Here is a 25,639-nt window from a genome sequence, read left to right on the forward strand (position 1 = left end):
ATCTAAATCATTGCTTTCCACATAAAATGAACATAAATATCCCACAGTGTTACATTATTTTATCTAAAGAACAATGCAATGCTCTTGCCTGTCAGACATAGCAAACCCAAGAAATTTCCTCTGGAAAAAGAAAATTTCAGCCAAATGTACCCATTAGGAGGACCCTTGCTGATTTCTTCCCCCCCTACCTTTTTTTTTTCTTTAAATAACAACAACAACAAAACCACCCCATACCTCCTAAATGCTGGCCCCATTGCAGGTCAGCAGGGCAGCTCTTCTCTTACTGTGCCACCTCATGACCCTGTTATTTTTCCTTTTAAAGCAGGGATGGGGATTTTCCAGCTCCTGGTATCATTTATTTAGCCTCCTGCCTTTAAGCCCTCATCCTTCCTTCCTTTTTACTCTCTAGAACTCCTACTTTTTTTTTTCTTCTGCTTCTAAATTTTTATCTTCCTGCCCATTCTGTGTCTTTCTGCTGAGTGAATCGAAGCTGCCTGCAGCTCTGCTCTTGGGGCTATTCTCTTGCCTCTGACATCTCTTCCTTGCTGCTATGCACAACACGTTCTTCAGTCCTTGCAGCTTCCTACTGAACAAGGATCACAAGTAAAAGTTTTACAAGATCAAGTAATATGTCTATTTTTATTCTATAATCACTTATAAGTGTTTAAATCTTAAAAGCACGATGAAAAGAAACCTTTTAATTCTTTTAAATGATAGCAATAATTGAATGGCAGGATATGTAATGCTGCCTTTATTACCACCTGAAATACATGTCTAAAATATTGCAGTAGTGTGCTCCATCTTGAAACGTTCATGCGTTATTGTACTAGAGTTTGATTGCTGGTTTAGGTGATCAATTAGAATCATGGATCGGAGTTTGTCACTGTAATGGATATTTAATATGCTGGGTAGTCTTGGGGAAAAAAAAAAAAAAAAAGCAAAACTTATAAAAACTTATAAATAATACAGGGAGCTGTGTCTTGCTAATGGAACAAGCACCATACAGGAACGAGCATAATTTCTGGAAATTTTATGACGTTATTGGAATCAAAATGTCTTAAGGAGCCCTAATTTTCTGAGTTACATGGTAAGCAAACTTAAGGTAGCTTAAGTGCAGCCAGGGAACAGCCCCAGCCAGTGAGATATTAATGAACTGTGTGTCTGTTTTTATATTTGGGCAGTACCCAAGTGTATTTGCAGATTCATATATCCACATCTTTAAAAACTTATTTTTTCAAAACTTATTATGAAAAAAAAAAAGAAAGGAAATGTCAGTTTAAGCCATCTGGTGTAAAACACCACGTGTGGAGGGGCGGTTGCAGCAGGAGCAGTAAGCAGCTCGCTCTCTCCTCTCCTCACTGCCTTGGCCAGCACCACCCAGCAGGGCAGGCGCTGCCAGCTGCATGCTGGCCGAGCATCCGCAAGGCTCTGCACACTGCCTGGCTCACCCACAGATAGCTGCACTCCTGGCTACATCAATACTTGTCAGTACTGCTTTGTGCGCTGCGGATCATCCACTCGCTGGGCCATGTCAATGAGCATTGATTTTTATTTTTTTTCTCTACATGGAATTCTAAATTGATTTCTAGTTGGCAATTGGCAGTGTCCAAGTTACGTGACCTATTTCTTACAGGCAGTAATAGCAGGATGTTCCACTCCATCTTAGCTAGATGGGTTGCATAATGCTTCAAACAGAAGCTACATGTACTGTAGAAATCTCTCAGGTAAGCTTAGGCTCAGCGATGCATCAGAACTTCAGCTGCACCTTGGTCATGAGTTCAGGTGCAAAACAGCTATGTTGCTTCAGGAAGCCAAGAGAAATTTGACTGTCTTGTCTCAGGCTCTTGGAACACGCTGAAAGTGCGTGTTGTGAAGCCGTGCTCCCATATGCACTCCCTAAGGGTCTGGCTGTCAGCCCACCGGCTTTTGGGGAAAGGGAGGGAGTGCTTGTTTGGTTGGGGTTACACGTTAAAGAGCAGTACCTCTGCTTCTGTCTGTGTGATGCAAACCATTACACAGCATATACACAACTAAACGCTCATCAGAGCAGGCTCAGCAATAATGAGGGCTTCTAAGAGCAAAAGTAAAACAAAAAATAAAGAAGGCACCTCTGTTTTTCTTCCCTGTCCTAAACACATATTAATTAGACTCAAATGCAAGCTATTGATGGCAAATAAAATATGGTAAAAATATAAACTAATATTATTTCTTTATTAATTGATTCAAACCATATTACTATTTCTGAATAAAATCAGAAGAGAGGTTAGTAATATATACTAGGTACTATATCAAGGATTGTAATTGTTCTTCTGACAGCTGAATTCAGAGCTTTCTCTATTCAGACTTATGAGAATCCTGCACAGAGAAAATTCTCTTTCGGAAGATGAGCTGCAGTGTGAAAGAAGGCAATGCAAGAAATGTAAACAGGGAAAAATACAAGTATTTGATGCACCCAAACATAGCAGAAGTAGCAATATGATGATATTGAAGTACACGTATTTACCTTAAAAATTAAATAATTCAAAAGGTTAGAATCCGTTATTTTTTTGAAAAGGTAACATTATGGGGCAAAAGATGAGAGCATCTTTCACTATAGGACAAAGTATTGGCATTTTCTGGGGATTATTCAGGGTTGAATTTATGTATTATGGAAGGAAAAGTCATAGGTAAGCCATATTTTGTTTCAATTACTTGACCATTCTAGAAAGATGATTTTGAGTACTGTTTTAATTATGAAGATAATTGGAAATGATGGATGTGGTGAAAAAATCATCTTGAAGTCCTTTCACATTATTGTGGTCAGAAGCTGCTCTGCAATTATTTATTTGAAGTGCCCTAAATAACATCTGTGAACTGAAACATGCACGCCATTTAGGATTGGGATTGTGATGGTATTAACACTGAAATGCTAATCAGGCTGCGTATGGGAGGACTAGTCACACAAAGGCATTGGCTACCTGAAGGAGTAGTAGTAGGGCCTGGGGAAAATAATTATTTTAGAGACAGTAAAATATATTGGAAAGAAGAAAAAGGAGTAATGTGGGGGGTCTACATGGGCTGGTTTTTTTTTCAAATCTATGCATTTAAATTTAACTAGGACGGTTGGAGTCACTACGTTGTAAAAGGCCATGCAAATTAAAGTATAAACAGTCTGGTAGGAAGAAATACTTTGATAATGAATGGAAGCAAGATGAATGTGAAGAATAAGAAAAGCATGCTCAAAGTTAGATTGTATCTAAAGTAATTAAAAATGATGTTAATTCATAGGCATTCAGCTAGTGAAATTCTGTGCTGTGGTAACGTTTAAGGAGAAATAAAGATTAGAAAAATTCTCTCTGCAGTTCCAGCAAAGGCTAGCAGCCCAAGCGTGACAGTTTTTCTGCTAGAAGGCAAAACACTCACCTGTGCATCAACATGGCTGGAACAGCTGGTGTGCCTTTAATTTGCTCGTATATTTACTGCTCTTTTAAAACTATGTATGGGAGGGATGTAGCTACCAAATCAATATGATTTTTTTCTGACAGATAATTAGGCTTATCTCTGACAAAGTAACAGCAACACTAGTATTTTATGTTGGTCAGACTGAAAGCAGTTGGCAGGAGTTTATTGTGAGATACACCACGCTGAAGGTGACACAGCCAGCCTTTCATAGCTGTCTCTGCATCTAGCAATGAGGTTTCTTCTGTATTAAAATTACATATAAAATTAAAGTTTTGCACTTTTCAGTGGCCATACCTACAGCAATCTCTCCTTACATCCTTTTCATCTTTTCTTCAGCTGATTTTTTTTTTTTTAATAGTTTGTCAATGCTGTGAGAGTACTGGGAAGCATTTTTTCTTCCTTTATCTAATGTGTAATCAAATTTCATCTTTAAGTCATTGGATGTGTCAGATACTCATTCTCCCTTCTACCCACCCCCCAATATTTCAAAGGTTAATACAATTATTCTAGAGTGAATTCTTCATTTTATATATTGATGCTTAAATAGATGGAAATAAGTCATCTTTCTTCTTCCAAAAGAGATGGAGATATTCTCTCTCCTCAGTATAATGAGGAAAATGGCACATACATTATTTCTGTCTATACACACACATACACATCCAGAAAGCTTTATTAATTTCACTTGGAAGAGAAGTTCAACTTCTGGCAGCCCTGTGGTGTTTGCTATGCTGTGCCAAACTATTGAATTAAGCTATTGAATAAGTCAGCTAAGTATTCCACATATTAGAAAGGATGTATCATCTTTTGCTTAGTCTAATTAGCTGCTTCATTCTTCTTTAGGCTTTCAAGTCAAGCAGTTTGGGTGATTTTAAGGATTGCATGTTGATTTGTAATTTTTTTTGTCATTTCAAAGTGTGTTGCCAATTCTTGCGTTTCTAAAAAATCTATTATGATCAAGACACTGACAAAAGATAATTAAGTTTCTACAGACAGTTTGCAGCAGGCTAAAAATATCTTTGCTCATAGGTATTTTACACATGCACACACGTGCATGCATAGTAGCTTTGTCTTACTGGCAGGAAGAAGGAAAATCAGGGTTTTGCTATCCTGGTGTGCTGGAAAAGGAAAAACCCTGAGTGCAATTATGTTACTTGTGTTGAATGCTCAGTCCAACCATACCCTTTAATTTTTAAATCACCCAGTGTTCCCTTACCAGGGGTAAATGCAGCTACGTGAATTATCTAAACAGAGGACAAGGGGGGAGAGTAGTCTTCCTTGTGACTACTCTGTGCTTTTAAGACTACATCTACACCAGTTGTTCCAGAACAGAAACTAGTTGTGCATGGTTTCCAAGACTATCACTTGCACAGAAAGAATATTTTGGAATACTGGAGCAGTACCACCAGCAATATCAAATTTTAGTAAGTAAAATTTTCAAGTCCAAACTGAATTAAAATGAGGCCCTTGTAATATTTGTGTCCTGTGTCATTTCTTGTCTCATGCTAAAACACTTTGCAAAATTTCTACAGTGCTTTTAACAATGTTAGAGTGTATTTGATTAAAGCTTTCCACAAAAAGAAATCTTGTAAGAGATTGCATCAATGCTGCCACAAACATTAATCTGAGATAAAACAGTGCTTTACACCTTTCTTTTTCCATTTCTGCATATTTATGGGGGACTTCTTGCTGAGAATGCATTTATGTATTTACACAAGGGTCCGAGGAAATTGTGCATTTGATTTTTTATAAATACAGACTGAGTACAGGAATAAGAGCCAAGTGTGGACCAGCTTGAAGGGATGAAGCTCCATTTCAAGTTGCAGTGACAGAGTTTGCTGGGCTATCCTTTTTAGTCTCTTGGGCTTTGTTATGTCATTTTTTATGTTATAATACAAGTAGCAATCCTGTCATATGAAACTGGTCAGCTGTCATAGGATCTATTTTTTACGAGTTCCTGCTTTTATATGGAACTCCCTAGACTACAGAATATAATTTCTTTAGTAAATGTGCTTTTCACAACAGCGTTGTGTTGTTACATGGTATTTAACACTTAGCAACCGTTTCTTTCATTTGTGTATGTGAGGGCGTTGATTTGGCAATTTTAGAGCTCTAGTACACAACATATACTGATTCATATAAACGTGTATAGATAGAAGAGGCAAGTAATGTTAAATTTTTCATAAAAGTGGCATAGTGAACTGAATCTTGGCCAAGTATACTTTGGTGAGTACTCCGGCTCTGGAGAGCAGTGGAAATGCCATTGGTTCTGGACAGCACAGAAACACTGACAGAATACGGAACTGGAACTCTAGTCAGACGTTTTGTTTTGACATTGGCTGTGGACTGTATTTAAGGCTTGTTTCTTTTTGGTAGGTGTACTAAATTTTAGGCTAATAAAAACTTTTCTGTAGTTGAATATAGCGCAGCCTTGACAGTGGGAGCCCATCATTCTTCTGCTCTTTATGGCTGATGTAAAACATAATTATTGTTTGGTGATGTGTGTCCACGTTAATTTACTGAGCTCAGATGTCCATATGTGCACTGGCTTATAAAACCAAGACTCATGTCCCTGGCTTCAGATGGTCTTTATCCTTCATATTTCATTTCGTGTGTGAGAAGGAGAAAACTAGCAATAACAAAGGGTCGTTTCAGAACCGGTAACTTCAGTTTCATGTTCCATTGGCTTCTATGCTGTGCATACCTATTTGACCCTTACAGATATATGCTGAAGATTAAATAATGCTTGCTACTGACATCATTGTTGCAATAAAAATGGCTGGAAATTGTTGGCCTGTTGCCACTGCAAGACTTTGAAAAGTTCATGCTCCCTTTAGTGAAGTATGAAAGGATGGATCTTGCTGTGATTTCATGAAAATGCCACTGAAACTCCCTCCTTATGTACAAAAGAGTTATCCCCTAATTAAAGGGATCAGCTGCTGCAGATACTGGCGAGGCAATCACAGAAACCTCATCTGCTTTGACAATTATGTGCTCTTGGGTGTTTCCCACTCTCAACCTTTGGTAAAGTCTTTCAATACAATGTGCTAAGTTCACAATTTCAGCAGGATAATGGACTTAAGTTATTTATCAGAATGTGTTATGAAATAGCATACAGTTGTTATGCAGCAATACCAAGAAACATATGCAAATTTCTGACAGAAAACATGAAAGCCCTCTATTCTAGAATTGATGATTTTTGAAAAGCCATTAATTTCCTTCAGTACAAGCTATTTAAAAAGAGCATTTCTGTGTTTGCAGTGAAGTTCATAATAGAAGAGATACCGTCATTGAGCACTCCAGAACCAAGAACTTTAATTAGAGTTTAACTCCTTTGTACGTATGCGATTGCAGTAGCTTATATTTGTGGTGTGCCAGCACTGAAAACCTGAGAGCTAGAATATGCAGGTGGTGAAAGTCAGTTCATTGACTGAATCCAGCTAATGGAATATCGATTCAGACCTAGGAAATTACATTAAATAGTTGGGGAAAAGTATATTGGATTAAGGGGGTATAGGGTGCTATTTTGGGATCATAAAGCGAGGATAACACAGAGTGTTGCAGGAAGAGATAAACTCTTTCCCATTAAATGAAAAGGATACTATTCCACTAACATAAAATTTAATTTAATTTTCTTTAAAATAACATAAAAGCCTAGTGATGTGTTCAGTCTTAAATGTCAAATAAATTGTTGTCTCAGTATTGGTCTACATGAAACACATAAATTGGTAATTCTTAGTCTTTTAATGAAAAATAACTGAGCAAGACTTATGTGATGCTTAAAATAATTATTTAAAATTATTTATTATTATATTCATTATGAATTTTTAAAGTTATTTTTTTTCTAAGGCTGTAGCTTTCTTCATGGGGAAGGATTAGTTCTTATTTATTGCTTATGTATCTCAATTGCAAAATTTTCTTTCCGTTGCAAAAAGCAATGGATTTATTTTTTTTTCTCCTTAAGGTCCTGATTTGAAAGCTATACTGAATGATGCAATGCATGTTACATTGTAAAGGTAGCAATATACCACAGGTTTGCAGTGGGAAGAAAGTACAGGGAATACACTGATGTAAGTCAAGAATGATTGTTTTCCATGATGGGGAAAAAAATGAAAAAGTGTTTTTCTCACTCACAACAGGTAATCTGTTTCATAAATACCATTTCACAATATTTTTGTTACTAGTCTGTTATAATATCATTTGCAATAAGCTGCCTGAATTTTTGACTAATTTTTTGATCAGTTATGCATAAATTTATATACATATGTGTATATATACATATTCATGAAGTTGTAGGGTGGACTTGCTCAAATGGCGTTCACCAAATTCATGACTAAAAATTAATTTTAGTTCATACTGTCATTGTTGTTAGTTCAAAGGAATCTTGTTACTAATTTAATTTATTGTATGATTCTCCCTGAATTGTCATGGATAAAATCTTTACATGGAACTACCAGTTTTGCAAGAACCTAAGATAAAATCTTTGAAAATACCAAGTGAAATGTTCAGTTCTGACATTATGTTTCCAAAAGACAAGCCTATCATTTGTTCTTTGAACTTTGAATGTTTCAGGGCTGTTCAGAATTGTAAATTTGTGTGATGTACTGCATGTCTTATTCTCTGTAGTCTTGCACTTGTCTTATAATTCATTTTAAGAGATACTTAAAGAATCTTAAGAAACCCAATAACTTCCTGTTATTGGGTGGTTGATTCTTCCACAAGACTATGATTATTGTTAAATAAATACCTTAAGTTAATTGGTCACAAGATTTTAGTGAAAAAATAATAACAGTTTGTGGTTATTGAATAGCATGCTCCACATTTGTGCCTTCAGTAGGTTTTGCTGAGAGGAATGGTGAACACATATAAGGGTCAGGGAGTGCTGGAAAGGTAGGTACAGGCTTGAAACATTATGTCAGAGAAATAAAGCCAGTGGAGTTTCATGGATTTGCAACAGGAAATTTGAAGAAGGATTTGGGTATAGTTTAGATATCCCTAAAAAAAGATGTAACGTCTTGGCAGGAACACGCATCATGGCACATGCTGGGAAACAGCAATTGCAAGCATGGTAACCACTAACACAGGCAATACTTAGTTCTCAGTTCTAAAATCCTTTGGTCTTGTTTATTTACCACTGTATCCCCAGTCAGCTTATTGTGCATAGCACATATGGAAGAGGTCAAGCCATCACAGAGCTCTGGCCTACTTATGGCTTTTAATTGAAACCATATGCAGATCAGGCCTTACCTAATACTGAAGTAAAGTAATTGGAATCAATTTATCTTGTGACGTGAAAAGAAACCACAAAATAGACTAACTTTCCTTCATCTTCTTTGGTTTTGATTTTGTGCAGATCAGAAAAGAAATGTTGTGACAGATTTACTTTCTTGCAGGTATATTTTCTGAAAGTCATCATTAAGCTGTTAAATATGCACAAATATCAGGTTGACATGGAACAATGATGTATGGATGGTGAAGAACAGTCAGTTTTATGTCAGTGTGTTTATGAGAAAGCTTCATTGTACTGTTGTAACACCATTTTGCTCAGGAAAAAAAAAAAAAAAAAAAAAAAAGCATTTTAAAATAGATAATTTTTTTTTAAATGCAAATTCACTTCCTGGGAGTTTAGATCCCAGCCCTTTGTGAAGTTGGAGCAGAGCAGAAAATGTGAATTAAAGTACAGCAGAAGAGCAGTGAAGAACTGCTCAGAGGCATGCTGCTGAAGTTCAAAGTAAAAGTAGTAAAAGCATCCTCTCTTTGAGATAAACTAAAGTACTATTTTAAGCATAGGTGAGGTTCAGTCTCTTCTGGTCCTGAAAGTGAAGGTTCATTGCCTGCAGAGGAATAACACTACTGATGGTTCAGAAGGGAATGTCCATGCCCCGCTTCTCAACTGAAATGAGAACCTTATCTCAAGAAGCTTTCTTTTTCAAAGTTTTTGTGAAGGTGTACATTATAGATAAGTAGCCATTTCAACGTTTTAGAAGATGATTCCAAGCAAGTGATATAATGCAACTGACACTTAATATATCTTTAGTCCTATCCTCTTGTTCCATTTGTAATGTCAAACCATTTCATTGTAACAAATATCAAAGATTTTTTAATCTAGAAATTAAAAAGTTGTGTTTAACAAAATCTTCAAAAACCATTCTTTCCTACTATTGTTCTACGGTCCCTGCTACATACCTCCAGTGAAGGTAATATTTTTAAATATTTATTAAACAAATATATACATTTATGATAAATAGCAAGGCATAGGTCTTTAATTATTGCTAAAGAGAAAAAAATAATCAAGTTATTGCTAAATGTATAATCGAAAGATGCAAATAAAAATATAATATAATAATAAAATGTATACTTTTCATACTGATTAGTCTGGTGAACTTGTGTATTTTATTTGTATAATGTAGGTTATTTTTAAATCTAATATAACAAACTTCATTTTCTAATGCTTTTCTGTTTCAGATATTTGTACCATAGTAATATATTCTTACCCTCTCCCTGTAGATATGTATATGGATATAAACAGAAAAATTAAGATGTTCCAGTTTATTCAAGCTTATCCAAGTAGAGAGAGTATTTGGATATTACAGAATTAAAATCATGTTGTCTTCATTAGGATTAAGCAGAGCAAGAAGGCTTTATGCAGTTCAGAGATCTGCAGCAAGAGCTACAATGTAAAAGCCACTTAAAAATGTTTAGGCAAGAGATAGATAAGAACACTGGTTAATTCTTGATCATCCTAACCAGTCCACAATAGAAACAAGTATACTGTGCAGTTTTAACCTGGTATATAGTGAGCCGAGTCTGGGCACAATCAGTGGCCCTTCTGAGATCCATAAAGAACATATTTGTGTACTGGGTCAGTGCTCTTGTCTTGACCATCTCTCTTCCCTTCTCACAGCAAGGCCCGTTCCAGCTGTACCCTCTTCATGTCTTCAGAGGAGGTATCCGCAGCAATGCACCCTCATCTGCTTTTCTCACGCTTGGTTCCTCTGAGCAGGTGTCCAGCCATTTAACTGTCTTAGCACTCAGATAAAACTTTTTCAACTTTATTTAAATTCTGTGTTCTGAATGAATCTGCTTCAGGGGCTGGTCTTAGGGTCTTTTTCCAGACAGATTGTTAAAGGAATGACTATCATGTGTTCTAATTCTGGAATCAGCAGTGCGTGGCGCTCCCCATAAAACGACTTTTTAAAGGTACCTTAATTACGGTTGATTACATTATACATATCAATGACAATGGAGATGCTAAAGCTTCCTCTGGAAGTTAAAAATATAATGCAAACATTGCATTTTTAAATAAGGTTAAAATATGCATATCAATGACAATGGAAATGCTAAAGCTTCCTCTGGAAGTTAAAAATATAATGCAAACATTGCATTTTTAAATAGGGTTAAAATATTTAATCTTAATTAATGTATCTATTACAAGATAATAGGAAGGTACATGAAGTGCTTAGAAGCACTGTGACAAGCTCCAAATTATAGGCTTAGGAGGCAAGAAAGAACTGTGACACAATTTGCTTCGGAAAGGTAGGATAATTATAATGGAAGGGAGCACAAGGGGGAGGAAAGCTTTGCACAGGAAAGAATCGAGGGGTTTCGGATAATATGCTCTAATTTGTATTATGCTGTTGCATATTTGCATCTTATTACCATAGTTAAATTAATAAATTCCATACTTTTATGAAATATCATTGTGTTCTATGTACATAAACTAGGCTATAATACTGGAGTTTAACGGCCATAATAAACTGATAGTCAAATATTATTAAAGAAGGTGATAAGGATTGTTTTTATTATATTGTTGTTAATTTACTGATTTAGAATGAGATCTTTCAAAGAAAATGCTGAAGCATATTCAGGCAATATTCTTGAACTGCTGTCCCCAGACATGAATTTTTTGAATAGGGGAATTTATTTCTAGTTTGCAAAACAGCAGGTGCTAGGATTTTATGTATTTTCAAAAATACATAAAATTATTGAATATTTTAGTTTAAGTAGCACATATCCAGAGGTGACCTATATTTTTGCTTGCCATAACTCAGAGCAAAGCACACTTTATTTAGTAAGCTAGGTATCTTTTGTAATCCAGGAAAATGATCCAAATGTAATTTCAGAATAGGTATCATTTTGTGTGCTAATACATTTAGGTGTGCAGTATGGCATCTCCTTGCTATAAAGTAACAGGAAAAGCTATTATAACAGTAACTCCACTAGACATTACTACAGACAGAGAAGTTAAACTGTGCAGAAATGGAGGTTTGTGATAAGACATTCTGAGAATTAGGTCATGTTGGGTTCAATTGCCTATTATTCAGAAGTCTCATTCCTTTGCTCACCAAGTGTGTGATCATGATCATTACCTAATAAAATACTACTGTGCAGTGACAAGTCTGACACTGTGTGAACGACATCTGACACAGATTTGCTAACAGGGTGTTTCTTTTATATAAATGTGTATATTTAACTTTTACTAACTTCCATATTATATATATATATTTATTATAAGCATTGTCCCATTTTTGCCATTCAGGAAATGTGTTAAGTTTTAGGTTCCAGTCTCTAGATGTGAATTTGTATCCTGGCTGACATGGTCACTAATGGATTTTGCTGGCTGGTTTTAGACAGAGGAGTTCTTAGGCCTCATGCTAGAAGCTGCCAGGCAGGCGACTCTGCTCAGGTCTGAGCCTTCAGGCACAAGTGATCACTGGCAATGCAACTCTTGGTTTTCCCCAGATCCCCAGGATCAGGTATACAAGATATTTAGTACAGCATGTCAAAAATGGAGTGGTGGGCTCCAGTATGCCCTAAGAACCGGTGATGCCAAATGAGTAGCAGTCAGTGGGCTGCAAATCACGTAGCTTTTTTTTTCTATCTGCATACTGCTCCAGCAGAATTTTAACACTACCAAGTTTAATATGCTAATTACAGGGTATAATTTATTCTTCCCTTCAGCTCAATTTACGTCACCTCTGTTCACATAAAACACCAATCTAGATCTTTTAGCACTTTATCTGAAATTATAATAAATACTTAAAGTAGGCCACATTCTGGGGAACCGAGGTTTTATACATACTTTTTAATTTAGTGTTTTAATGCAATAGTAAAAGTTGTTTATTTGTTCAGATAATTTTAAGATAATGTCCTCAGTGATTTACATGAAAAATTTATTTTACCTCCTTCGATTTCCTATTTACATAAAGATTTCCTATTTAACATTGGGTCTACCTGATGACATCACAGAACTTTTTACAAATACAAGTATTTTAGAATAAGCTTGTGTTGTGTTTTTAACCTTTCAAATATACAACAAGAGAGGAAATGGAAAAACAAAACAAAACCACTACGCAAACCCACCTAGTTTTTCATTGTTTTCAACTGTCAGAACTTTATGCTAAAATTACAACATGTGGGTTTGGATTTATGTTTTTTATGAGGCTTTTTTTGCCTGTTTTCCGTAGGCGCTAACTGCATACATGCTCTCGTGGGCGCTGCAGTTTCCATTGCGCGGATGTAGCACGTCGCGCACTGCAGCCCGCAGGGAGCCGTGGCATCCCATCTGACGCGTCGCACCTTCCCAAAGGGCTCCAGAAGCCCAGAGCTGCCTTTGGGGACTTCAGTTCCTCGCCAGCTCTGAGCCCCATGTGCTGCTATGTGCCCTGGGGAGGCAGGTGGGGCCAGGGCTCATAGTGGCGGCCGCAGAGCCCCCGAGGAGCAGGGGGCTGGTGGGGGCCAGCAGGCAGCGGGGATGGGACCAGGGCATCCCCGCAGAGCTGCTTCAGAGGTTGCAAGTCCACAGCAATTTTAAGTCGATTGTGTGATCTGAGAATGGGTCTGCTTTTTTGCTACCAAAAATAACACTATTTTATCTTAGTAGCAAAAATCCTCACAGATCGTGTTATTAGCATTACATGCTAATTTATCCTGTTATTCCATATATGCCATAAGATCTGCAAACACCTGAAGTGGAGCTGAAGATTTTTTCTGTTTCGTTCTACTTTAATATGTAAACAAATGAGTCACATTGTCAGATGGATGAAGAAAAATCAATTTTCCGCTGTTAAAACTGGAACTTTCATACCAAAATCTGTGTACACAACAAGCAGGTTTCAGCTGTAATTGTGCTAAGGACACAGAGCAGGAGGGTTCCTTGTCACAGTGTCCTTAGTTAGCCATTTATTCATTTGGAATTTATAATGTAAAAAGGAAGAAATATCTGTTTGGATGCAGATTTCCTATTTTTCTGTATAGTTAAAAGGGCATATCGGAAACTGAATATTCACCAACTTAGATCTTATTCCTTCCACTCTGCTTTAAAAGGAAATAAAAATCAAATCTCACTAGTAAAAACAACAGTTTATTTTGGGCTGTTCAAATAAACTGGTGTTCTCTCCTGTCTTCTGGTATAGTATGGCTTCTGACAACAGCCACCTGTTTTTGTTTTTATTATTATTATTATGGACTTCAAAAAGAAAAAAAAAAATCAACTGCAAAAGCCCTGGAGGCTATCTGTCCTGTCTCCTTCCTCTTCCCACCCTCCAGTAACCCCAGTCACCAGGAGTAACACTGGAGCAAGCGTCTGGGACTGAACAGGAGTGGGGGGATGGTGAGAAATCCTCATGAACGGTTCAAAAATCAGAGAATTTTCTTAGAGGGTGTAATAGCTAAAACTGAAAAATATTTTACACACAGCAAGCAGACTTAAGTTTCAGTTGTACAGCTCACTGTCAAGCATCACTTTAAGCACAGTTTCATCTTGGCATCATTACTAATTATATTCTTCCATAATAAGCCCGTCTGGCTCTGATCTCACATTTGCATTTAATTTCTACTTCTTGAAATCCTTCTCTCCAACTCCGATCATTGAATTTGGCACCAGGAATTGCTGAGCTCTGATGTAAAATATACTACTGAGTCAGTCTGTCACTGAGCAAACCAGATCATCTTCACATAAGGTAATCATCATCTTATGTGAAGGTATTCATGCTGCCATATACGATATTCAGTAGATGTAAAAAATCTTACTGTCTGAACAGTGCTTTCACTTGAAAAACATGAAGTAAACCTCTAGTAGATTTGCCAGTCACACCTCTGTGTTCCAGATTTGCTCTTATTTTAATCCTTTTTTAGAGGCTGTCCTTTCTGCAACGCACCTGCTTTGCCTGCTTTGCTGCCATGGGCCCAAGTCTTTAGGGTAATTTGACAAAGTGCATGGCATTCTAGTCAGACAGTGTTTGGGGTCACTTTAATAGTCAGTATTTGCTATCTAAACCTGTATGTCCATTGCCACTAATAAAGTAAACTGACCAAAAAAAAAAAAAAAAAAAAAAAAGGCAATGTAACAACCTTAAGTGGCATGAAATAGAAACAGGGAACCAAGCAAACGTTGATTGGTTGTTTTTTCTGACTTGTTATTAGGAATAATCCTAGTTATGCTGATGGCACTCTCCTGAACCCATTTAGAGGTTGTGTATCTGTTTTTCTGTTGCTGTTCTCTTTTGTCTGGTTGTTTGTTGTTGTTTTTGTTTGTTTGTTTGTTGTTTCGTTTTGTTTTTTAAGCAGGATTTACATCTAGGATTTACATGCAAGAAGGAAATCACCTGCAAGAGATAGAATTTTACAAGCTCAAGAACAAAATTTCTATTTTGTCTTTCTATATTTTGTATTTCTATTGTGTCTTTCACAATAACAGTACGTATTTAACACTGAAAGAAGAATATAAAGCTGTGAAAACTGAGGTCTGATATCTGAGCCATGATAATGATTTAGTTTGGCAGGTCTGAGACTATCTCTGAGCATCATGCAGATGAGATGCCTATGGGAATTAGAAGAGATATGAATACTTGCGGTGTCATATATAGAGAACAGGGCTAGCCACCTCCTTATTCATTATCATAAACTGCAACTTCTCCATCCTTGTTTTTAAGTACCTTCACCGAATCATAATGGATACGGTTCAAATTCTGTGTGTAACCACCTGTTTGTTCTTGTCTCCTCTGAGACAATCTCTTTTATATCCCTTCACCTTGGTTAGTGGCTAGGGCAGGTTGAAAGGAGCCCTAGCTTCTTTTGATGGTTTCCTAGCACAATGCCACAGTGGGGCTTGTAGGGCTTCACGACATTAGGCCTGCAGCCAGCCAAACTTGTCACAAAGGAGGCTGGCAGTGGGGAGAGAAATGTGCAGGTGGCATGAGGTGAGCTGTAATGCAGTAAAGGAGGAGAACGTGCTTGGGGAAGATACTTTCAAGGATTATTTTTAACCCTTCTTTTTCTAATTTTATAGTTGTTTATGGTTGTTTCATTTATTTGAACATCTTAGGTGTTCAATCTTAAATTTAGTGCAATTTACTTTGTCTTCTACAGAGATGTTGAGTCATTGTCATTTTTGTAATATTTTATCTTTTTCCCTTTATTGTATCTAAATCTCAGCTAAATCACTACTTTGCATCAGCACTCTTACTTTGCTGAAAAATTTCCTGTAACCTTCTGATTATCTTTATGGACATATTTTATCTATGCTTCACTATATTTACAATTTTATATTGATATTAATTAAGGCTGCCATTGGTATGCTACTTAAAAAACTTAAGATACAACATTAGGTGGATTTCCTCAAACATGTTTTGTGTTTTCTGGTGACTTCAGCAAATCTATAAAATTCAGTCCAGCTGACTGCACTGGTAGTATCTAGCCCTCTTTCTTCAAGATTTGTACTTCAGTGAAAGCATACTGGCTTTTTGGAGATTCACTAGTCAAGCTTTTTCCTTTCCTACATGGCCTTCCTTGAAAGCAAACTGTCAGGTTCCCTGAGCTTTTAAGTAATAATGAATTACTTAAGTAATAATGAATTATTGGGAGAAACATTTTGTGTTTGTTACCACAGGGATAACCAAGGTTGGACTGAGAAATAAAACCGGGAGGATCTGGTTTATCATCCTTATAAAATGCTGTTGAGTATGCAAAATCAAAATTTTCCCAAGGGGAAACGGGACGCTGCTTAGTTTGCTAGCTGGTGAAGACGTTGCAATACACCCACTTACTCATCATCTTGGCATGAGAAGTGACAGAAAAAGGAGAGGGAAATAGCAGAGGGAATTCAGTGTTTTAACAAAAGAAAGATTAGTTGCAAATATCAAACAGATTGTATGCCAATACTAACATCAAATACAGTATTCTTTTTAACTATAAACTTTTCTAAAATAGCAGCTTTACTTCAGTGAAGCTGTAGTTAACTGTACAATGTTTGTTTTGGAAAAAAGATTAAGAGAATTGTTCTTGTCTGTAACTAAGCCAATGTAATTTTCATTTGCTTCACTGTTCAGTCTTAAATGTGATGCTTCCAAACCCCATTGACTGACTGGGATGCTTTAGGCATGATATCTATATAATACTGAAATTAATTCTGTCCCTAGCATTTAAATTTATTTTTAAAAGTAAGCTCTTTGTAGTGAATTAACTTAGAAGGCACCAAAGTGTTTCCATGCCTAGGTAGGTTTCCTCAGAGCTGAGGTGGGGGGCTTCCTTCATTTTTCAGAGTGAACTTTGAGAGGAAGAGTGGTTGGCATAGAAGGCAAGGGCCTATGCACCGGCCAGAACTGGTCCAAACTCAGAAAACAACTTTACCTACTGTTCGTTTGTGTTTTGTTTGACTTCCATACAATTTTCCCTTTTTGGCATTGGAAATATTTAATCTTTTTGGTACATATATCCACATCAGCATTCAGCAAGATAGCATATTTGTTTGTTGTTCGTTATCCTCAGTTTTGAGGAAGAAGTTGAGGCAGAAAAATTAATATGCAGTATTGATGAACAGTCATCCTCTATAACATATGCATAGTTGAAATTAATAGTGGGCAATCAATTCATACTGTGAAAGTTGATTTTGTTTAAGTGCTCATTAAAATCTTTCCCATGCTACATCCTGTTGTGGCAGCAAGAGATCCTGTTTCAGTTCAGCCTGAGACTTTCTATGTGAATCCGAGTTAATTAGTTACTCTATTTGAGCTGAAGTCCCTTCATAAAGGGAAAAAAAAATAAAAATGCGAAAAGTTGTAAATTAAAAACAAACAAAAACAAAACAAAAACAGTCAGAATGATAACAGTGGAAGAAGATCCATTAAGAACTATTAAGTATGAAGGCGCTATCTTGCCTGAAGTCTCTGAACCACTCGCACGTTGACTACACGCCTGCTCTTTTCTCAGATTTGTCCCTCGGCATTCACTGGCGACAGGAGTACCACATCTTTGGTCTGATGTGACCTGACCGTTTGCATGTTATGTTGCGTGTGGTGTGACAGCTGTTCACCAACAGCAGCAAAGTTCAGCAAGGAATTACCCCATAAAAGCCTGTCGCTAGGACTCCCTAAGGTTTTTAAGGTTTTTAACCTTATTCACAGTATAAGTAGTAGCAGAGCACTGCTAAGGTGAAGTCGTTACAAGTTAGTAGGGGGAATAATGCTAATCTGAGTGGGACCCTGTGTGGTGGGACCAAGAGGCTTCGGTGGGCACCATGGGTGGGCTTTAAACAAAGCGGCCTGTTGCTGGTCTGACACCAGGCATCCACAGATCTGTAATCCTTTCAGCCACGTGCCGGTTTCACCTCACGGTTCCCTTCACATAGTTTACAACACCCTGTTTCATTTGATTGTCTGTTTTCTTCTTTCCCCTCAGAACTATGGTTTGGAGACCGAAAACCTGAGAACTCTCTCTCACAAGCTGAATGCCTCAGCCAAAAATCTTCAGAACTTTATAACGGGTAGAAGGAGGAGTGGCCATTATGATGGCAGGGCCTCCAGACGACTGCCAAATGATTTTCTTACCTCTGTAGTTGACCTGATTGGTGCTGCCAAGAACTTACTAGCCTGGCTGGACAGGTAATTTACTCTGCCTTGATCCTCTACCCATGAGAATAATTCCTCTTTTTTATTTTTATTTTTATTTTGATTTTGATTTTTTAGTTTGTTCTTGTACCCTTTTGTTCTAATATTAAAATGTCAGTTCTGCTAATTCTAGCTGTGAATTTTGATGTGCAAATTTCAAAAATATCAGAGGCAAAATGTAGAACCCTTTTCTCTTAGGAGGGTGATAAATTATTCTCTATTTATTTGTTCATACTCCTTTCAGTTTGATAGTATTTTCTGCAAAAATTGACATCTTACTGCTGTAAATGGTTGCCCATTATTGGTAATTTCAGAAAGGAGGATGAGGAAGAAAAGATCATAGAATTTGAACAGTCTTTCTTTCATCAAAAGGACACAAAATAAGCTGGAGTTAAGTTAATCAATTAAGAATTTTAAAAGTATATTATCTTACTTGCTTAGTCAGGAAAGAAAAAAATTCTTATTGGAGTTTCTAGCAAGAATTTGAGAATTTGAATTGATGACGAGTAATGCTCCAGACAAATGTAGTTAAAATTTTGGCTGTAGGAAGACAGAAACCAAAACATAAAATGACATCATGAAATTTATGTTTTGTTTCAGTTTTGTAGAGTTATAGCAATGGAGAGATTTATCTGGAATCTGACTGCTCTTGAATGTATAAATGGCACCTTAGAAATCATAGTGAGAGTGAATCACCCTCCTTCACAGGATTTATATAATCCTGGTGACATCTTCCTAACCTAATGCCAGCAGTCATATTCTCTTGGGCTATGACCTTGTCAGTTCTTGTAAATTCAAATGAGGTCAGATTCAGCTAGAATTTGGAAAGCCTACAGAAAATCCTAGTGTGAAGGAAGCTGTTAATGACTAAGTATGCATTACTTTGCTCTCAGAATTAAGGTGCTAACTGCTGCTGAAGAGTGATGTCATTCTATGTCATTCTAGAAATGCTGTCTTTTTAATGAACAATACACGAAAAATCTCAACTTTTTTTTTTTTTTTTTTTTTTTTTTGGAAGCTCATATCTCACCATCCTTAAGAATGATAACTGCTGGTGTTCTGGCCAAAATCCACTTTACATCCTTCCTGCCAACACTGTTTCTTGTTTCAAAGGCATATTTTTAAAAAGTTGTGTGATTTGCTGCTGGAGATTGTCGTGGTTAGGTGATTCACACTTCTGTGGTGTAGACCTGATCTCAGTATTACATATATCTTCTAAATGCCCACAGAGACTCCAAAAACCATAGACTGTATTACTGAAAAATATATTCATGATTTCAAGACTTTTTTGGACTAAACCATAGAACAATTAACTGACCTGATTACATTTGCCTTTATGAAAATAAATCTACTAACCATTAATCTGTTATACTATTTACCATTGCTTATACTGTAAACATGATTTATCCTTAACGCTATGTAAAGCTATTCTTTTCTTCTCACAGGTCTCCATTTGTCAGCGTGACAGAATACTCACTGCTGAAAAACAACATTGTTCAACTGTGCCTGGAATTAACAACCATTGTGCAACAGGTAGGAGTGGTTATCTTCCACTGTTTCTGAGCCCCCTTGCTTAAAATCGACATAGTAAAAGCATTGTTAAGCTTTTACTTCAGTAGAAAAAAATATGTTTTAGCCTTATCTTTCTGTTCCTTGTATATTCTCTCTTTTTGTGGGAGTGATGGGAAGATTTTAGACTTGGCTATCCTCATCTGTCTGGATAGATTGATACAGTATGTAAATAATATTAGTCTCTGACAGTGTCTGCTGAAGTAAGAAAAGTACATAAAAATAGGTACATATTCTTGAAGTAAGAATAGGTACATAAAGGCTGAGTGTAAATTCATTTTGCAGTGTTTTACACTCAACGTCCCTTCTTGTGAGTTGTTAAAAAAAAAATGATGAGACAAAATAGTGTTACTGGGATATGTGGAGAGGTTAGAGAACAGATAAGGACTGTCTTAGAATGAAGCAAAGGGGAAGATGAAGAGTGTAGGAGGGGAAGCAAGAAGAAAGAAGGGCTCCATTGCCTCCCTCTCTTGTATGCTGGCAAACTTTTCCATGTAGCCTCACCGTAGAGTAGTCATAGAACTTGTTTAGTTACAAAGGCTTCCAGAGGTAGTGGCATACTGCAGACTACTTTTTCTGTTTTGTTTTAGTTCTTAAGGAAAACAAAAACAAAACAAAACAAAACAAAACAAAAAAAAAAAAACAGCATATTTTGAATTTGTATTTTCTAACTAAGGCTAAGAAAAAAATAGCAGTCTTTGTCTTTTACAATATTATCCTGAATTTCTAATATTTAGCTTTCTTTCCTTTTAAGAATTTTTGTCCTTTATGCATTTTTGCAGTGGAAAACAAAGATCCTTCTTCTCTTTTCCTGGTTTACAAATTCCTATGTAGACATTTAATTATTTATGTATCTTTATTAAGCTTTCTCTTACAAGGTGTTTATAACACTATACTATTTTTGATTTACAGACTAAGCAAAATGAACTTCTCTACAATACAAAAAGTTTGGATTCTGATTTCATCCTTCAGCTGATACTGCGTTTTGTTTGAGTTTGATTTTTCCCTATGGACTTGGTGGAAATCATATAATTTTGAATTGCTGTCTTCATTTCTGCCATTCATTTGATTGGTTTTGGCAGATGAAATTCAGTTTTCTGCTAGCAATAGTTTGAGGTTTGTTTTTTCCTTCAATTCTACTCCACTGCAAAAGCTGTCCTTCTTTTGACAACTTAAAAACAATCTGTCTTTTACTGTAAACTCCAATACATTCCAAAATGAAAAATGTTTAGTTACTTCTTCAGATCAGTTACAAGTCAAGTCAAGTTTTATCTTTTCCTTATCTTATTTTCAGATCTTTATTTTTTAATAGCCATCTATTAACTTGTTTTTATAAAGCAGCATCATTCTTAGGGAGACGGTTTTGTTGTTACTAAATTTGAGGAAAATTTATTTTAATGTGTGAAAACAAAGGTGTCTCACCTAAACCAAAACTGTGGTCTTAACTGTAGGATAAAATATGAATAAATATGAATTCAAAGGCATAACTAATAGAAAGACATAACTAGTAGAAACCTAGATCTCAGATCCTTTGTGATACTTTTTTTTTTTTAATGAATAAGTTTTAGATATCTAATCAGTGTGAAAGCAGCAGCAAAGGCCATGCATTTAGCACATTAGGTGAGTGAGGAATGTTTTCAACCTGAAGATATATTTTGTGCAAAATTAACATGCTTTGTGTGTATTATTTACAGCTGCCATTCAAGGTGAACTTCCCGTTAAGTAGTGGACATAACTGTGTAATCTGAGTTTAATACAGACAATCCTTATGTATTTTCTTGCTAGGATGTACTGTACATATCTTAGTGTCATAATCTTGGATGTAAAGAGGAAATAAATTTTCTAGATGTTAGGTCATAATTTTTGTGTAAGTGTGAAATAAGATTTTCATTCAAAGTTTAAACAAAAAACAAGCATTGCAACATTGGGTATTATTATTTACATGCCATGTAAGTGCTATGATGAGTCATCAGCCATTTGTTCATCTGTAAATAGTATCTTCTCACACTGGCTATAAGAAAATGGATCTTCTCTAGTTTTACACCTGTTCAGTTTTCTTATCCCTCACAATCCCCCTTTCACTAAAATAAGTAGGAAAAAGAATAGCATTATGTAAAAAACTACATAAACTTTGAGGCACTGATTTTGAGGTCCAATGATCCATTAAAATGTGTTGATGATAATGTTCATAAAAGTATGATGAGTATTTTAAAATTTCAGCTCTCTGTAGACTAAGTTTTGAAGTATAACTTTAGTGTTAAAGCAGAATAACTCTTATTTTTGTTCTGAAAATGAATTCATCAGATTAATTTAACAGAGTTTGGATTTGGTTTTGATACAGAATTGTGGCTACGTTGGAGGAACTGGGAGTTAACAGGTTAGGGATTTTGTTATTAAAATGTAGCCAGTGGTTAATTTTTCCTTGAGTAGAAAGTGTTCACTTGTTCTAGTGGAAGCTGTTTTCAGACTATTTTTCCTGATAATTTCAAAGATGTTTAAATCTGTGATAGATTCTTCAATAGAAGCAAACATTCTCTAAACAAAAAAGTTCTTACCAAAGAATGTCAGCACAACTTGAGCTATTTTTTTTCAATAACAGCCAAATACTTTTTGTTTGTTTTCCACATGTCATGTTTAATCAACCTCTCTGAGATAAATTAAGATATCATATCACAGATTTTTTCCCTGCTTTTAGTCAAATACTTTATGTTTAGGATGATGCGTATGTTTTTAAAGCTATCTAGTTCACATTGCAATTGATGGAAAAATGGTTTTTAGAAGTTTCCTGTACCTGGTCTAACTTTGAAATTAGCTCTTCTTTGAGCAGGTGGTTGGACTAGATAACCTTCAGAGTCCCTTCCACCTGAATTATTCTGTGATTCAGCAACTGCCCTTAAAAACATGAGTGTTATTTTCAGTTTGAACTTCACAGATTTGAGCTTTCAGACCCTCAATCTTGTTATGCTCTTGCTTGCAGAAGAACATTCTGTTATCAAACATCTGTTCACTGTTGTCTAAATGCAGATTATGATCAAATCTTTACTAATTAAACCAGGTAAAATGAGTTACTCTAGTGTCTTTACCAGGCTGTATTTACCTAATTTAAGACAGTCTCATTCTTTTTAATGTGTGAATTCCAGAAGTGTTCAATGCTATGTATGCAAGCAACATAATTTAAATATCATTTTGTCAGACTGCAGTAGGTCTCTACTGAAGTGTAATATTGGGAAGTGGCATTCAACTGGCAAATACAAAGTTTTAAGTTCTTTTCAGACCTGCTCCATCATAAGGTTTCTTTTGTGTTTTTTTTTTGAGTTAACTCATGCTGCTTTATTGTGCTAACATAATGAACTAAATATTTTACATGTGTAAGTACTTCTGTGTGTTAATTGTCCTCAAGACATGTCATAAAATATTCTTTACAGTATCTGAAAATTTCAGCAGTACTTGCAATCACTTTCAGAATTGTAAACTAAAATTATGAATGTTGTATCTGAGTCCTATTATTTTTTTTTCTTTATCAGTATTCAGAAACATGCTCTTTTACCTTATCAGAGTTGTGAAGGTGTCCTGTACCTTTGAAAGATATGATGTTCTGGACAGTGCAGAAGCTGGCTTTTATGTAATACTGTTGCTGTGACTATTTTGCAGTTCCTTTATTTTGCTGTTTTACAGTAAAGAAATAGAATGCAGCTATTAGAGAAATAGAATGCAGCTACTATTTTTAAAAAGTTTTTAAACACTAAATAAAATTAAAAAATAATTTTATAAAAAACACAATTTTTTAACCTCCTCTTGTTTATGCAGGACAGAAAAAGAATATCACAAGAAGTGATATTTATTTTCTAAATATATATACATATATTTAAAAAAAAAAAAAAAAACACACACACAAAAAAAAACACAGAAGAATATTGTCCTACATATCATAATATTTTTAGTATAATATCACAAGTGCTTTTAACCTCTCAGTTAAAATAGTCTGATGTATATTAAAAAAAAAAAAAAAAAGTCAATATGCATAGAATTTGGAAGGAATCCCAAAACCATTAACATTTTTAATGCTAATTTAATCTTGAATGTGCAACCTAAGTATAGCTAACATTAATTCTGCTCTACAAAACAGTAAAATTTCAGTTTTACTATGCAAGTCTTTGACCTGAACTAATTAAGCCTGTTCAGAATTAAGCTCATATTGTGTTTCTAGCACAGAAATTAAAGGAATAATTTAGATAGGACCATTAGCTCTGAAGTCAAGCTATAAGCTGTCCTGTGATCATTTGTTTCTCTTGGTACTTGAGGGGTTAAAGGAGATGGTGGATATGCTGTTTGAAGTGTGTACAAGTTGTAGGGAAAACTGCCTTGGGCAATGCCAACCGAACTGACTAATTGAAATCTTTTTTTGTGCTGAAGAAAATAACTGTATGAATACAGAAGAAACATCAAAGGGATGCTTGACCATGAAATGCTAATATAAATTCTGTGTTTCTTGGCCCTCATGATCTGGTTTTAACTTTTATTCCGTGACAATATTTTGAAAACAGTCTTCACTTACAAATTAATTTCTCTTCAGATGTGCCCATCTTCGAAGATGAACTTGATGCTTTGATTTGAGGCTGAGGCAGTCGGTTGTGCTCTGGGTCTGTGCGCTGGGCTGTGGGTTTTGCTCAGCCTGAAGCTGCCCTGCAGCAGCCTCGGGTGCACTGAGGGAGTCCTTCCTTGATGCAGTGCCCCACAGGAGCAGGCTCACAAGCTGGACGTGGCCTCTGCACTTAACTGTGTTAATTTTGTTACATAAAAGCACCCCATTGACACGGCAGGTAGGCATCACAGGCGGGCGCCCACCATGTAGGAGCCTGGTGGGCTGCGTGCCTCAGGCAAGCAGTGGAAGGTTCTGGAGCTGGGGCTGCCAGGGCCATGGGCTTGGCTGCGGCTGCCCTCAGAGGTGATCAGGTTTGGGGGGAGTTCCAGGAATTTCTATTTTCTCCTCACACTGCCTGGCCAACTTGTGTTTTCTTTATGCTCCTTTTAATTTTATACTAAAACACATCTTGATGGCTGGGGTGGCTTTCCAGGTGCCGACGGGCAGGAGAAAGGTGAATTAGAGCTGCCTCAGAGCATTTGGGCCCACTTCTGTAGCAAAGGGTTCAATACTGTCTTGCCGTGACTCTGTCTTGCAATACAGAATCTTTTTGAAAAAATCATCAAACATTAAATAACAGTAGAGGTGGTAGATCTCTTAGGAAAAAGCTTCAAAAAAGCAAGTAATGTTCTAGCCACCTGAAATTCTGTTAAATAAAAATGTGAGTTAAGGGACTAATGGCTGAAGTTATGGAGTGCTAGGATTTATTATCCTTAAGAAAACTTGCAAAGTGGACACACTGTGTTGTAATTTTCGATATATTCATTTACTCTTCCTTCCCATGCCTTATAACACAGCCTACCTAGTTGTAGTTTTGACATGGCTGCACCCTACACAACCTGTACAACCACTAGCTGGTGTTCCGCCTGGCAAGGCCAGGCAATGTCTCTCTCGCTCTGATTATCAGTGAATTTCCAGCATGCCGGATAAATTATATTCAGTTATTTTTTTCTTGCTGTCACAAATCCGTCCCCCTGGTTCACATGTATATTATTGTTGGTATTGAGCACAGGATTTTCCTTACTATAAATGGAAAAATAGATCCTGGAGCTTAGCCACAAGAGAAGTATGGTTACTTTTGTGAAATAATCATTTGGACACATCT

General features: G+C 36.2%; 1 protein-coding gene across 3 annotated transcripts in view; it reads left to right on the top strand.

The window, feature by feature from the left end:
- Window positions 1-25,639, top strand: part of LOC311443969 (connector enhancer of kinase suppressor of ras 2-like) — a 169,043-nt gene that overhangs the window by 61,249 nt on the left and 82,155 nt on the right. For all 3 annotated transcript variants that reach the window (XM_084534663.1, XM_084534664.1, XM_084534665.1), the window contains exons 3-4: window positions 18,115-18,317; window positions 19,769-19,856. In XM_084534663.1, the coding sequence (XP_084390789.1) occupies window positions 18,115-18,317; window positions 19,769-19,856 (291 nt within the window). The remainder of the gene's footprint in view (window positions 1-18,114; window positions 18,318-19,768; window positions 19,857-25,639) is intronic.

This window comes from Aythya ferina (genome assembly GCF_964211825.1).
Source record: "Aythya ferina genome assembly, chromosome: 13".
NCBI lineage: Eukaryota > Metazoa > Chordata > Aves > Anseriformes > Anatidae > Aythya > Aythya ferina.